At 35.6% G+C, this 15,009-nt stretch overlaps 2 protein-coding genes across 2 annotated transcripts; both read right to left on the bottom strand.

Moving 5' to 3' along the window:
- Positions 1–3,690: 3,690 nt before the first annotated feature.
- On the bottom strand, positions 3,691–4,875 carry LOC128174856 (protein draper-like). Its single transcript, XM_052840287.1, has 4 exons — positions 4,650–4,875; positions 4,248–4,382; positions 3,960–4,097; positions 3,691–3,869 (listed from the first exon to the last, which is right to left on the bottom strand). The coding sequence occupies exons 1-4, from the start codon at positions 4,870–4,872 to the stop codon at positions 3,691–3,693; spliced, it is 675 nt and encodes a 224-aa protein (XP_052696247.1). The 5' UTR covers positions 4,873–4,875.
- A 6,019-nt stretch (positions 4,876–10,894) lies between these two features.
- On the bottom strand, positions 10,895–14,615 carry LOC128172152 (uncharacterized). Its single transcript, XM_052837920.1, has 4 exons — positions 14,406–14,615; positions 13,093–13,737; positions 12,585–12,657; positions 10,895–12,010 (listed from the first exon to the last, which is right to left on the bottom strand). Exons 1-4 carry the CDS (start codon positions 14,446–14,448, stop codon positions 11,371–11,373), a joined length of 1,401 nt encoding a protein of 466 aa, XP_052693880.1. The 5' UTR covers positions 14,449–14,615; the 3' UTR covers positions 10,895–11,370.
- Positions 14,616–15,009: the final 394 nt, after the last annotated feature.

Raw genomic sequence — 15,009 nt, 5'->3', positions numbered from 1 at the left:
CAAATTTAGCACAAAGCATCCTTATGGGAGGGCGAATATAAATTGCAGAAATAAAAGTTTGATCTGTATTCAAAGCGGAGAAAACCTTGAAACTGTAGAAAAAGGGGGGTGCATTTTTAAAAATCTTCTTCTCAAGAACTACCGAGGCAAATTCAACCTAGTTTAGCATAAATTATCCTTATGGGAAGGAAAATATAAATTGCAAAAATTAAGTGGTAATTCTGTTTCAAATCTGAGTTATTACGAAAATAAAAATAAAGGAAATGCGTGTTTCAATCAGTTTAATAGCTTCGGGTTCGGCATCCGGTAAAATGATTCCATACTTCTAAAACGAGGTTCTTTGTTTAAAGCAGCCATGACATTATATGAAAAAGGGTCGATCTGACTATGATGAATTTGCTTGTTGTGCAACAGTTCGCGTATGAAGGGAAATTTTGAAACATACAAAATATATTGCTGCCGATTTTGTGAAGTAAATTGAGGCTTAATATTCCAATGCGTTGACAGTTTTCACACATGACGTTGGTGTTAGCTTGTTCTGATTTTCGGTTCGTTCTCATTATGCTTTGTAACCTGGAAACTATCGTCTGTATTTCGTGATTTTTACGTATCAAATCAAACAGAGACTTCGGTAAATCAAACAGTTAACTGTTTACCTGCGCAAATTAAGCAACATCGGATGTAGGGGTACTGAAATACAATTCATTCTATCGGTAATTCGGCATTATCTTTTGCGTAATGGTACATGTAGATTAATGCAATAGGTTTTGTTGAGATGCACGGCATTTTTTCGAGTTTATTCAGTTTAAATAGAGTTTGATATCGCTGACGGAAATATGTAGGTATATACATGTATACATATGATTCATTTCGAAAAAATAAATTGTGTTCTTTATTTGTTATACATGTAGTGCATGTTTCTTGTGTTTAATTGTTTACAATTTCTATTTACTAACCATATTTGAGTGTTAAGCTTCGAAATATAAGCAAGATACAGAGATTTGCTCACAATTCTATGTTTGTACACAGATCATAAAAACTAAAGCTTAAAAAAGTAAAAAATTTGTCAATATTTATTAAGAAAATTTTCAAAGTCTGTTCTTCCAGAAACCAATTTTAACAACTTATTGTATTGTAACTTAACCTTTTTAGCTCACCTGAGGGTGGGGCCACAATGGGGGGTCGAAGTTTAACAAATGAATATATAGAGTAAATCTTTAAAAATCTTCTCCTCAGAAACTAATCAGCCAGGAAAGCTGAAACTTGTGTGAAAGCATCATCAGGTAATGTAGATACAAATTTGTGAAAACATGATCCCCGGAGGCAGGGTGGGGCCACAATGAAGGATCGACGTTTTACATAGGAATATATACAATCAATCTTTAAAAATCTTCTTCTCAGAAACTAATCGGCCAGGAAAGATGACACTTGTGTGGAAGGATCCTCAGGTAGTGTAGATTCAAAGTTGTGAAAATCATGACCCCCGGGGTACGGTGAGGCCACAATGGGGGATCGAAGTTTAACATAGGAATATATAGAATCAATCTTTAAAAATCTTCTTCTCAGAAACTAATCGGCCAGGAAAGCTGACACTTGTGTGGAAGGATCCTCAGGTAGTGTAGATTCAAAGTTGTGAAAATCATGACCCCCGGGGTACGGTGAGGCCACAATGGGGGATCGAAGTTTAACATAGGAATATATAGAGTAAATCTTTAAAAATCTTCTTCTCAGAAACTAATCAGCCAGGAAAGCTGAAACTTGTGTGAAAGCATCCTCAGGTAGTGTAGATTCATAGTTGTGAAAATCATGATCCCCAGGGGTAGGGTGGGGCCACAATGGAGGGGTCAAAATTTAACAAAGGAATATATAGGGTAAATCTTTAAAAATCTTCTCAGAAACTAATCAGCCAGATGTTTCTTTATAATTGTTAAGACTTTGGCCCCAGGACAATTCTTTGGCCTCCCGAGAAGGTTCAGAGTTTGATGTACGTTTATATCTAATATATAAACTATTGTTAAGGATCATTTTGAGAACTGCAATACTCAACATATGATATGACTATAAAATCATCTTGTTAGAAAAGGGACTAATGATTATAAACATAAGAATATCCAGGGGAAAATGGATTTTATTTATACAGGATCTACATGTATTATTGTACATTGTCCAGATAGTTTGTATTATGACTCCATTAAGCTGATTTTATCATACCTATTGTTCCTCAGGTGAGCGATGTGGCCCATGGGCCTCTTGTTTTTATTCCATTTGCGGAAGGAGGTGGTTATAATGATATTTTTAAGTGTAATTCAAAAATATTATGAATCAATAAATGCTTACTCTTTTTGCAGACATCATTTTCCCATCCTGCTGCGCAGCCGTTTGCACAGCTTCCGTTCACGTGATAACAAGTTTCGTTATTCACACAATGACCACATGATTCTTTGCATTCTGTACCATAAGTTGAACCCCCGCATTCTACCGATATTAAAAAAATTCATGACCTTGTTGTTGTACATGTATTTATATTTCCCGACTTCCACAAATTTAGAAACACGGGAAAACGTACATTTCTAAATAGATCGATTTAAATAAACCGCCACTATGGAAATGAACTTCATATGTTTTGGTATTTTTGGGCTTTCAACACATTACCACAGTTCAAAGGATTTTGAGATCTAGCAAATTCAATAAAAGTTATTGTACTAAAATGAAAAAAAAGATTTTAAAAACTTTTACCACACAAGCAGAGAAAGTCTTGTCGCCAAAATATGAAATCGTTTTTGATTTAATAATATTCATACCACTCATTTCTAACAATAAGTGACTACTTTCACTTTACATTTAAATATTATTTGTTTTGACAATGCACATTATATTCCATCTTGACTATTGAAACATGTAGGCTGTTTACTATTGGCTATAACAGTACTCATAATACATCATATATATCATAATAATTGTGACTATAGCTATTTACGATCGGTGCACTTTGACCCCAAAAATCCGTCCTGACATCCGGTCTCACAGCTGCCATTGACGTGGTCACATGACATGGGGTCGGCGCAGTGCTCACTGCAAACGTCATTGCACATAAAGCCGTAAAATCCTGGATCGCATTCTGTAAAAGTTCAGAAAAATGCACCTTCGTTTATCCATTATATATTGGCTGATATTTACCAGATGTCTGCATGAAAAATTAAACTTTAAGATGTTGACAACATTACGCAAAACACTGATGGAAACAAAAAATACAGTACTTTTAGAGAAAATGAGTGCCGTTTTGTTCAAGATAAAAACATTTAAGGTTGTATTTCTAAGTTACCTACCTTTTTGACATTTGTCTCCGACGTATCCTGCAGCGCATCCGTTAGAGCACGTGCCATTCACGTGGTGACAAACATTCCCATCGAAACAATTCCCACACGTGTATTGACAATTTTTTCCATAAGTAAAGTCGTCACATTCTAAAACATATTTTACTTTCAATTACATTTTTTGTTTCAATGAATGTATTTCTTAGCTTACCTTTGGTGATTCATATTGAATTGTGCATAACTTTTTCCTTTAAGAATGCTATTATTGGCAATATGTACTTGTTCTGTCTCCTAACTATGCAAACAAGTAGAATGCAATTAGATATGGTATATATTCTAGATAATTATGCTAATTAATCTTTATCCTCCTGTTAGATTAATTGTTGTTGCTTTTGTCGGTAGATCTTGACTTACTGATGTAACAATTATCTCCCTGCCATCCGTCCTGACAATCTGCCTTACAGCTTCCGGTCACGTGATCACATGATGACGGGTCAGTGCAATGAGAGCTACATGTGGTATTGCACCTTAATCCATAAAAGCCAGCACTACATGCTAAAATTGTGAAATTGTTTTTGTTTTCATTTTAAACATTGACATCAAATATATGTAGATTATAATTATTCTATACTCTGATATGTTTACTTTCGTTGCAGTAATATCCCTTCCAGCCAGGAGCACAGCCCTCTGCGCATGCGCCATTGATAAAATTGCAGGCCACCTCGTTAAGACAGTTTCCACACTCATTGCTGCATGCTTTTCCAAACTTCCCCTTGACACACTCTATAGAACAGGTTAAAATTTGTTCAAACACAATTCATTAACATTGTATATTGCATCATGCATAAATATACAAACTATGCGGCTTTATCTGCACTTTGTTATTTTTTTTTTACAAAGGGTAAACAAAAATAATGTTTGTGTTTATGTTACCAGCATCACAACGCTGCCCCGTAAAGCCATCTTCACAGTCAAAACAGTGTCCGTCCTCGATGTTGCATCGTCCTTGTTTACAATTTTGTGGACATTTCTTTTCACAGTCCTTCCCGTAGATGCCCACAGAACAACCTTATAAAATATTATCATCATCATCATCATCATCATCATCATCATCATTATCATTTTCTCTTCACCATCAGTTTGATATTAAACATCAGCAGCAGCTACACTGTCATCTTAATATGCTGTCTTTTTCATTTTACAGAAATTTCACTTACTTTGTTCATCACCATTGTATCACATTAAAGTTTTTGACCAAAAGAATATTAATGTCATATACTAGTATATGCTGACCGGAAGAATATATTTTAAACTGACGATTTAAGTATTACGTACCTAGGACCTCCAGTTCACAAAGCTGAATGTAAGCAAACTTGGAGTAGATTAGGGGGTAGACGTCAGTGGCGTTTCGTTCATTGTAAAATGTGACGTAACGACCGTGAACAGGACAGGTGACATCCATGACGCTAGAGGGCGCTGTTAAGTCGCTATGATGAAAACAATTATGGCCGCCCCACCAGTCTTTTGTATCAGATACGAATATCTTGAACCCAGCCATAGTACTTCCTCCTGTTGATAAGAAAACAATCTATTGTGTTACATGAGTCACATAGATTTAGTTTTATAAGGGATTTTCTCTTCGCATGTTTTGATAAAACTGATATTAAAAAGTTCGGGACTTATTTTGAGAGAAAATAATATCAAATGGATAATCTTAATATAATTAATATTGTTCTTTTGTCATTTCTCCAAAGATATAACTAGAATTATACTTGTTCACTCCTTCGGTTTCTCATTACATACATTTCTAAATATAATTCCTTGTTCGGATTACCAGACAGACAGAAATGGTCTCTTGAACTTTGGTTTAAGGTGAGCTAAACAAATTATTTAAATCATTTGATATGAAAAGAGAGACCCAGTTACTAAAAATAAATTTATATTCTCTGCTTTGGGGAAAAAAGTAACGCTTGTCATTATCCTCAAACATGATATACTCAGTAATTAATATATTCCCCTGCCTGTCGAAAAGGCCTTAGAAGTATCCTCACACAATGGCCCGAGAAGTATCGAATGTTCTCACACGAAAAAAGGTCCGAGAAGTATCGAATGTCTAGCTCAACCTCACATGAAAAAGCCCGAGAAGTATCGAATGTCTAACTCACCCTCATACGAAAAGGGCCGAGAAGTATCGGATGTCTAGCTCACCCTTACAAGAAAAGACCCGAGAAGCAACGAATGTCCTCACCGTCACACTCCACCCCTACGTCCTCGTTGTGGCGACAGTTAGGCTGACTCTGAAAGGCGTTCCCGCATGACGTCAGATCAGTCTCGTTTCCGATACACATGAGGTCATCGAGCAAGATTGGGCCCCTCCCGGGTCCATAGTACGCCTCCTCGCGGACTTTAACATTGTCTCTAAAATTAGACCGTTCTTTATGTTTTCACTGCAATGTTGACGTTTGCTAAATTCTTTTGCAATATCTTTTTTTCTACATGTATTACTGTATAAGATAAAATGTTAGCTCTTTTACATAGCATAGATTAATCGAGTTATTTTACCCTGCTAGATACTGAACATTGTAAAATAATAATGCCACAGACCTCGAGTCAGGGACCATGCACTTTTTAGAAAAGCACATAAAATTTCACCAACACTTTTTTTATTTGCCCCTCCATATGCTTATTGAGACAGCAGTTTGGTGTAGAGAATTTATCCAAACGACTTGTTTTTTCTCTCACTTTTTTGGGAGGGTGTATATTATTTTAAAGCGGAGACCATCTTCTTGTAGTCCCTTATTTTTGTCAAATTTTACCCACCCCTTTCAAAAATTTGCCTGGCATATTAAAAATAGCCGCTAATCAATAAAAACTGTCTATTATATTTCTCACATATAGCAGTGCCGACTTACGGTAGGAAGCCCGCCATCACACACGCGACGGCCCCGTCCTTGACGTCAAACAGGTCGTCACAGACCGTGCCCCACCCCGAGTCACCCAACAGCTCCACCCTGCCGCTCTCCGCCCTACCCCCGCCCACCAAACGAATCCGGGACTCGGTGTCTGCCTGTCCTGTAAAACAAATTGAAACAACCTTGTGTGAGTATATAAAGTACGTATGCATAATGTATATATAACGTATTAAACAAACAACACATGTAAATATTATTAGACAGATTCAAATAACCTAAAACTATCTGTATTACAATTGAAATGACTTCGATATTATACAATTATTTAATGCTTTAGCAGTCAATAGACCAGAATATTTTTCCCTTGGTGCAGGGAACAGCTCAGTATGATCTATTGCCCAAGGCCAACGGCTGAGGGCAATAGATCATACTGAGCTTTTCCCTGCACCAAGAGAAAAAATTCTGGTCTATTGACTGTTCAAGCGTTAAATAATTGTTTTATTACCTAATTCCTTTTAGTTTTCGGGGTTTACAATTTGCATATTGCAGATGGTTTTCGTGCCATTATGCAATATACTAAGATCTTTTTTTCATCTTTTACATGCACAAAACCTGTTGCATGCATTACACCATTATCTCAATTTAATATCAGTTTACACAAAGAACGGGAAATCTTCAACCCATTAGATTTTAAATACATGAAGTCTTTTACCTTATATGAGGCTTTAAAACTATTGATTATTTGATACTTCATTTTGATAACATTGAATTTGGTTTCACCAAGTACTAAAAACATCGTTTATGTAAAGGAATATACATTCCATGAGAACTTTCGAAAGGATGTAACATTAACATACCCGCGTTCTGAAATACGTTGCCGGTCCAATAGATCGCAGTCTATTGACCGGCGGTCCAATAGATCGAAGTCTATTGACCGGCGGTCTAATAGATCGCAGTCTATTGACCGGCAGTTCAAAATAGACGCAAATATTTAATATGTAATAAAACAACAAAATCCCTTTGATTAGGTAATAAATGTATACAAGGCACATAAATATATAATTTTTTTTAGTTTTGTATGTCCCCATTGGGTTCATCATAATTGCATAATAAACTGTTTTTCATTTTTTCTTCTTTGTTTTTTTTACAATATCTAAGATTTTTAAAAAGCATTGTGTAAATTATTTCCCTTTGTCGGAAGATTGTGGTATGACAGATATTTTATCGAGATGTCGTATTAATATCATGCGCGGATCTAGAGGGAAAGGGGCTTCCCTGGAAAATGACAACTTATTATTTTCCCATACTAAAATTACCGAAAATAAGCCTCGGATCCCCGGCCCCCCCCCCCCCCTGGCATACACAAATATCCTTTGGACCCCCCCCCCTCCCCCCCCCCCTCCCCGGCACACACAACAATCCCTTAAACCCACCCCTCCTCCCCGTAAAAAAAATCTGAATCCGCGCATGAGTATTGATATCAAAATATACTGACTAGTAACGACAACTGACAGATTTTGACTTCCGTGTATGTCAACTCTACATGACAAATAAAATCAAGTCAAAGATAGATAGTCTTAAACAGCGTCAGATCCACGCCAGTTATGAATTTCCCTGTGATGCTATGAAGTTTTCATATATAGTGACACACAATTATGACAATATGGCGACATAGGTAAATTATTTTTGCTACATCAACAAATATGAAGAATCATCGCTACGGAAAATACACGTTTATGAATTAGATAAGAATTAGATAAAAAAAGAAGTTTAACATTTGACAGGACTTCCTTGTAAAAAAAATTATTAAGTGGACAAAAAAAATGTTCGAAAATTAAACCCGGAAGGAAATAAAACTGAACAGACAGATGGAGTTTTCTGCTACTTGAGATGCGATTTCATCATCGAAAAATACTAACTATTAAGTAGAAAATACTAAACAACGGAAGAAGTCATATTAAAAAGAAACGTGTTGAACTGATGGGATTACTTTGAACTTTAACATGACTTATAAAAATCAAAGTACTGAAGTACTGAAAGCCGGGCTCTTTTGGTGTGTCTTTATGCATATTGTGTAGTAAAGACTGAAAATATCTCTCTCTCTCTCTCTCTCTCTCTCTCTCTCTCTCTCTCTCTCTCTCTCTCTCCCTCTCATGCTTTTAATGTCGACAAAGCATCAGAGAGCGACCAAATTGTGTAAGTGGCTATAAACAAAATATATGTCTGTCTAGTATAAAAAACCTGTCATCAGAGTTTTTTTTAGATTGTATTAAACCTCCTGAGGAAAGGGTTAAAAGTAGGGTTAAGTAGACGGAATGGCAACAAAGACACGCTTTAGCTTGTATGATTAAATTCTCCAAATTCTTAACAAAGTGAACGAAGTGACAAAAAAAGCAGGCACGTAGCATCAGGGGGGGGGGGGGGGGGGGGGGGGGGCAGTCAAAAACGACGCTACGTGCCTGAAAAAAGACACACACCCTTCCCTGTCACAACTACACTTCCTGTAGTCATACACACGCAGATCTTTGAACATAGTGCTTTTCTTTTGGGGTATTCTTTGGATGGATTGTAGAGTTAATGAATTGCCACGTACTCTCCTGGTAGAGGACACGTATTTGTGACACACTCTGCTCCACGCCTAGGTCCACCTGCCACCATGCTTGCCGCTGACCGGAAGTTGTCATTGTACACTCGGGCATGCGCTGTTCTTTATTTCCGTCTACTGCTCGCGTGCTGGAGTCTTTCGATATTTGAAAATTGGAGCTTATTCTTGTACTTTTCTTGAGAGACAAATTCTCTGAATGAAAAAACTTAATATTCAACAATATTAGGATCTGTTGTAAAATTCACTATACAGAGAGAGAGAGAGAGAGAGAGAGAGAGATTTCACTTACCGTAACCAAAAGATACATGTATCCAAATGACAAACACGAAAATCAGTGTTTTACCTAAGTCCTGAGATGACGTCATTGTTTTCGATGCAGAAACTATTAATGAAAATTATGTAACCACCCGGTATATTGAATTTAAATTGTCGTTAAAATAGATACAGTAGGTACTCAATATTTTGCGAAATTGTCTCAATTATCAATGATGATTTTATAATTTTATGTGTAAAACTTTTCCCCATTTATTCTTTATCACAATATCTTTAAAAAGAAATGTACTTTAACAAAACTATGCAAGTCAGTTATAGAAAAACCACATATTATGTAAAATAATCCATTTTTTTTGGTCAGATTCAAAACCGTTATGTTGAAATTTGAAATCAAAACAGAATTTAAGCTTAATATCTGTACCTTTCGTTTTAATCCTTCTTTCCTAATTCTTCTTTCAATTAAGATCAAGTTAGATATCAAAATCCTGAGAAAAGCGACGTATTAATTTCGAATCTTAGGAAGAATTTCATTTGAATTTTTAAAATGATTTCAATGTAGTTTACAAAACTTTACAGCGGTGTTTGACGTTTAAGGTTATTTTGAACATTATATGATTATAGATTGTGAAGCTTTACATGCATCTAGGCATAAAATGACTGCACGCGCTGACATTAATTACCATCCGTCTTAATTAATTAATGGACGTTAATTGCCGACCGCTTTTTAATACGCCTGGTATTTTGATCGTTTTTGGGGGTCATAGTTTTTTTTCCTTTTGTATGATGGATTACGGATCGGAGCACAAAACACTGTATTTGTTTTGATGAATAAATGAGAAATATTTTAGTGGACGAAGTTTGACATTTTTTTCTTCTTTTTTTTTGACATGGGGAAAAAGGAAGCCTAATTTTCTTGTGAACTGTTGTTGTGCTGTGTATTGTACGGACAGCTGAAATGGGGTATTAACTTGTGTATTTCATTTTTTATCAGTTTTCTTTCAGTTGTAAATATTACAATGTATGAAAAAAAGCAATAATAACTTGTTTAAGCCATCCTTAATATAATCCTATAAAAGAAAACAACTAATTTTGAATTGATATATTTTTTTTTATTTTCAGAATAAATATCACAAAGACAATTTTAAAATGTATTTTATCCCCAAAAAACGTATTATAAAACTGTTATAGCATATCGAAGGCATGCGAAGATCTGGAGGGGGTCGGGAGAGGACCCACCCCCTCCTAACCCCATACCGCAGGAAAATTCAATTTGTTTAAATTTACATAGCAAAATATTCATCGAACCCCCTTCTCCCCTCTCCCCCTGGGGAAGAAAAAAAGATTTTTAAAAAAATCTGGATCCGCGCATCGAAGAAATGTGCGGTTTTTTGTGTTTTACGATCAATTTGATGCCCTAATTATAAAGGCTTTTTTAATCTTTTGACCTTTTAGTGCTTAGAAAATTCCCTTCTCTCGTTCAGATCAATTAATATTTATATAGAGGTATCTTTAAATACAAGCGTATGATTTGATGATTTTATTCTATAAGTTCATCCAGAGTTATCTTTCTTTTCAGTAGATAACGTCTTAAAAAAGATTTCCTATAGAATAGAATATTGTGGAATTATTAAAAAATAACGGCTTCCCCTTTAGCTGCATTAATAATTGCAAGAACTGTTTACACGACCAACATATATATATCCCTGATTATATTTTATTTTACCTAACGGATTCAAATAATTAAATCATACATTTTAACAAACAGTAACAAAAATGTTTACAAAACGTTTAATTTAAAAAAACTGAACAAACAAGATATTCTAAACGATCCCTTATTGTAACATGTATGTTAGCAGGACGTGTACGATTCAAAATAAATAAAGACAAAAACAAAACATGATGCAAAAAATAAAGCAACAAGATAAGAATTGATAAAAAAAACATAAGCCTTAAAACTTGTAAAAAAAAAAAAAATCAATGTTTATGAACAAAAATAAATTAAGCTGATGTAAATCTCCATTTTTATGCATTACAAACATTCACTCCTTGCTGTATTGTTCCGATTCGTGCGACCCTGTCACCGGATTACACACTTGAGGTAAACCAAGATTTTGTCGGGAAGTTCAGCGTGTAAACTGTTTTTATTATAACAAACAAAACTTTATATGATATCCATCACAAATCTCGCTTGCTACGCGATTTGTACACCGACACGACAACAATAACTATGCTTTGTGCATAGTTCAAAAAATGGGCAATAAAAAGGTCAAAGTTCAGACACTGGCGTAATGCCATCAGTTTTATTTTCAGAACCAGGTATTGGTTTGTTATCACTTTCCTCTTTACCGCTGATTTCCATATCCTTTGGCTCGGAGTTCGATTCCATCGTTGTCGGTTCGCTCTCCTCAAGTTTTGTCTCCGTACCCACGACTAATTCTTTCTCCATTTTTTCTCCATTAGTATTTTCTTTATTTAGGACGCTGTCTTCAATTTTAGTATCCGAACTTTCCTTGTTTTCCTTCTCGTCTGCTCTATCTTTTTCATCTTTTTCATCTTTTTCATCGGGCTCGGAATTCCCCTCCTCTGAGTCTGAGTCAGAGGCGTGCTCTGACTTATTCGGAACATTCCCATTTTTTTCGCCAAGTTCTTCGTGTGAACCAGTCTTAAAAGTGATTATTTCTTTTGACCCGAACTCTTCTGTGGCGTTATCCAATAGAGCTAAAGCCTGCATGGCGTTATTGTCCGTGTTGGGAGAAGATTCTAGGTCAATGATGGCCTTGTCCATCAGGAATTCCCCGGGAGACGAGGCGTCGTTCAAATTTTCAAAATCCAGTGCCCGGTGAGAGGCGTGGAAGGTCGGGGGTTGGTTAGCCATTAATGTCCTGGATTTGTTTTTCTTGTTTCGTCTAGGAAACACAATATAAGATTTAACAGTGTTGTTTGAATTATCCGTTTACTTGCATCCGTTTCAAATTTTCTAAAAGTATTAAAGTATGCATATTGCATTGTTGGGAGGGGTAGGAGTGAAATAAAAGAAATATATCAGCCCACCATAAAAAAAAGAAAAAAAGAATCTAGAAGGGTCACCTTCATTTAAACTGTTTCACCTCCCTCCCCCCCTTAATTTTTCCCTGATTTTATTCCGTTTTCCAGAAACCGATTCTGAATTAAGAAACATTACATCAGCAACCCCAATGAAACCCTCGTTTTCAAAGGTTTTGATAAAAATACTGAACTACATTTTTCTATGATTAAAACGATTCTCGTGTTTTCTTTGGCACCCCCCTTTCAACCTTCACCTGTTGAATAACGATATGATGTGTATAAAAGGATTTTAAAATTTGTAATGAAGTAAATTTCTAATTGCTTTTATTAACCAGATAAATGAGAGAGAGAGGGAGAGAGGGGGGGGGGAGAGAGATGATTAACTACATAAATTAAAAAAAAAAATGCATATATTTTACAATTTTTTTAACTTACCTTCTACACACGCAGATCAGAGCAATTGCTAAAACAGCGACGAAGAAAACAACAGCCACTATGGATACGATGACTGCAAAAAAAACCAAAACAATAAACATGATCTTCAAAACAACATCCTCCTTATGAAAAGAATTGATACCAATCACCTTGTACATCACATTCTTTTATGAGCATTGAACTGAGTATGAAAACAATGTCACATGTCAATCTGCATACCTTATGTACATGTACCCCCTTCCCTTTTTGTTACTTTTGGAATAAGTTTTTTTTTATCCTTAATATATATATCAAACTTTTTTTCAAGTTTTAAACAAGTATCATCTGCAGTGACGTATAAACATTTCTAAAGTTCATTAGCAACGACTTTTTAAAAATTAATGCTTAGGACACAGTTGTCTATGAAGGGAGAACAAACAAACACGGAAGGCTATCCATACATGTTCTATTTTTAGAATTTGTTTTTTTCTAAAAAATAAAAAAAAATATTTTAGGGTATTCGTCTTACTTGTAGCAGTAGCGTTTTGATGTGGAGCGATGACGTCATCAATCGCTTTCATAGTGGTATAAGAATCAGAGGAGGGCAGAATTGTTGCCCTTTTTATTGTAGAGTGTTTCATCATTTTTTGTGAGGTCATCATTACGATACTTTTCTCTGACGTCATGAGATCAGTGGAGAGAAAAACATCTGTTGTTGATAATTTTGTCATTAGAACAGTGAATAGTGGTGTTCTAACTCTGACTACCTCCGTCTGTGTGGGTTTTACACTGCCAGCGTCTGTTGGTGACGCCGATGTTGACGTCATCAGAGTGTTAGATGTGTGTGTTGTAACCACTGTTTTCCCTGAAGTTAAAGACTCTGAGGCTCCAACACTCATTTCTCCTGTTGGTAGCGATGTCGACAAGTTCGTAGTCTGCGTCGTTGCAACTGTTGATGACGTCATATCATTTGCTTCTAGAGTAGTTACATTCACTGTATAAGGAAGTCCCATGGAAGAAGTCGAGTTATAGCCCTGCGTTGAATTACCGTCAGGGGTCTGTGAAGAATAGGTAGACGTAGAGGAATCTGCTGGAGATGATGACGTCACGTCTGATAAAGACATTGTTGGTATTGTTGTTGTCATGTTCACCTGACAAAACCCAAGCCTGATAACTGTGTAATGAAAAATGATGATCATTGTTACATGTACAGCTCTCTCTCTCTCTCTCTCTTTCTCTCTCTCTCTCTCTCTCTCTCTCTCTCTCTCTCTCTCTCTCTCTCTCTATTATTTGTACCTTAATCATGTTTTTTTTGTTAATTTTACACTTTGCAAACATTTCAGGTTTTTTAATGTGCAATGTAATATAAAAGTAGTTCTAGGAAGTAAAATGAGCATATCAAAAAATAGTTCCTACTTCGAAATGATGTAACATTTCAAGATGGCTGGATGTACATTGTACATTTTTGTACTTTATTAATCTTCTTTAGGAAAAACCCTTGTGTAAAGTTATAGGAAAATTTCTAATATTTTTGATATAAAATCTTTCTTTTCCTTGACTAAATATTATTTTTATAATTAAAAAATATGTTTACAATTTTAAGGTTTATCTAAAAGTTGAATTGTTGACCGTCCACCCTCCATCATAGGAAATAAAACACACTTTTCCTCATTTATATTTTATTTGAGTCTCCATCAATCCCCCCCCCCCCTCCCCCTCTGTTAACCTCCCATTCCCAGCGTCTTAAAGAAAAAGCAACTTAATATGTTATAATAAACGGTCAACTATGCTTTTTAGTACAATAATTAAAAGTATCAGTAAAAGTGTATTAGTATTTCCTACCATGTAACAGAAATATCCTAAAAGCAATGCTTCTCTCCCTCATGTTGAGAAAATTTGAAATTGCACAACAGTTAAAGCAACATTTATCTCCTACATTTTTTTGTAAAATCTCACATCGTCGTTCAGGTTCGATTTACAATATTTCAAATTAACCTTTTTCCACACTTATCCATGTTACATCGGAGACTTCCGGTGTTGACGGAAACAGCTCCTTTATCCTTCATATATGTCGTACGTTATTCCGATGTTATACACATTCCCGCCATATCCGACCCGGAAGAAAAAGAAAATCATCGTTGTTTTTATAGAGGTATTCGAAAGAAAAAAAAAAACATTTAAACAACAACATAAACTTATTCATATTTCTTTTCTTTTTTAAAATACATTGTACGTTTCCTCTATCATTCAAAACTATATAAACCATCGCTATTGTCGGAAGGCACTGCTGACATGGACCCATTCATAAAGTAAATCTTGTTTTGGAAATGACGTTATACTCTGGTACTTCAATCTTTCGTTGCGATGTTTTGTTCTTAATGCACTTAGCACAACTCAATGCTGTGTCGGTCACACATTTTAAACGAAACCTAGCGGAGAATCGCAT

The sequence above is a fragment of the Crassostrea angulata genome, chromosome 2 (genome assembly GCF_025612915.1).
Source record: "Crassostrea angulata isolate pt1a10 chromosome 2, ASM2561291v2, whole genome shotgun sequence".
In the NCBI taxonomy this organism is placed as follows: domain Eukaryota; kingdom Metazoa; phylum Mollusca; class Bivalvia; order Ostreida; family Ostreidae; genus Magallana; species Magallana angulata.
This window is presented reverse-complemented; position numbering and strand designations above follow the sequence as displayed.

Excerpts from the sequence above, each read along its gene's own strand:
- LOC128174856 (XM_052840287.1), bottom strand. The coding sequence starts at position 4,872 with ATGGCTGGGTTCAAGATATTCGTATCTGATACAAAAGACTGGTGGGGC. Across the intron at positions 4,383-4,649 it reads TTGTGAACTGGAGGTCCTAG|GTTGTTCTGTGGGCATCTAC; the intron begins GTACGTAATACT and ends ATATTTTATAAG. Across the intron at positions 3,870-3,959 it reads GGGATATTACTGCAACGAAA|CATGTAGTGCTGGCTTTTAT; the intron begins GTAAACATATCA and ends TCACAATTTTAG.
- LOC128172152 (XM_052837920.1), bottom strand. The coding sequence starts at position 14,448 with ATGAGGGAGAGAAGCATTGCTTTTAGGATATTTCTGTTACATG. Across the intron at positions 13,738-14,405 it reads TAGGATATTTCTGTTACATG|TTATCAGGCTTGGGTTTTGT; the intron begins GTAGGAAATACT and ends TTCATTACACAG. Across the intron at positions 12,011-12,584 it reads CTGATCTGCGTGTGTAGAAG|ACGAAACAAGAAAAACAAAT; the intron begins GTAAGTTAAAAA and ends TGTGTTTCCTAG.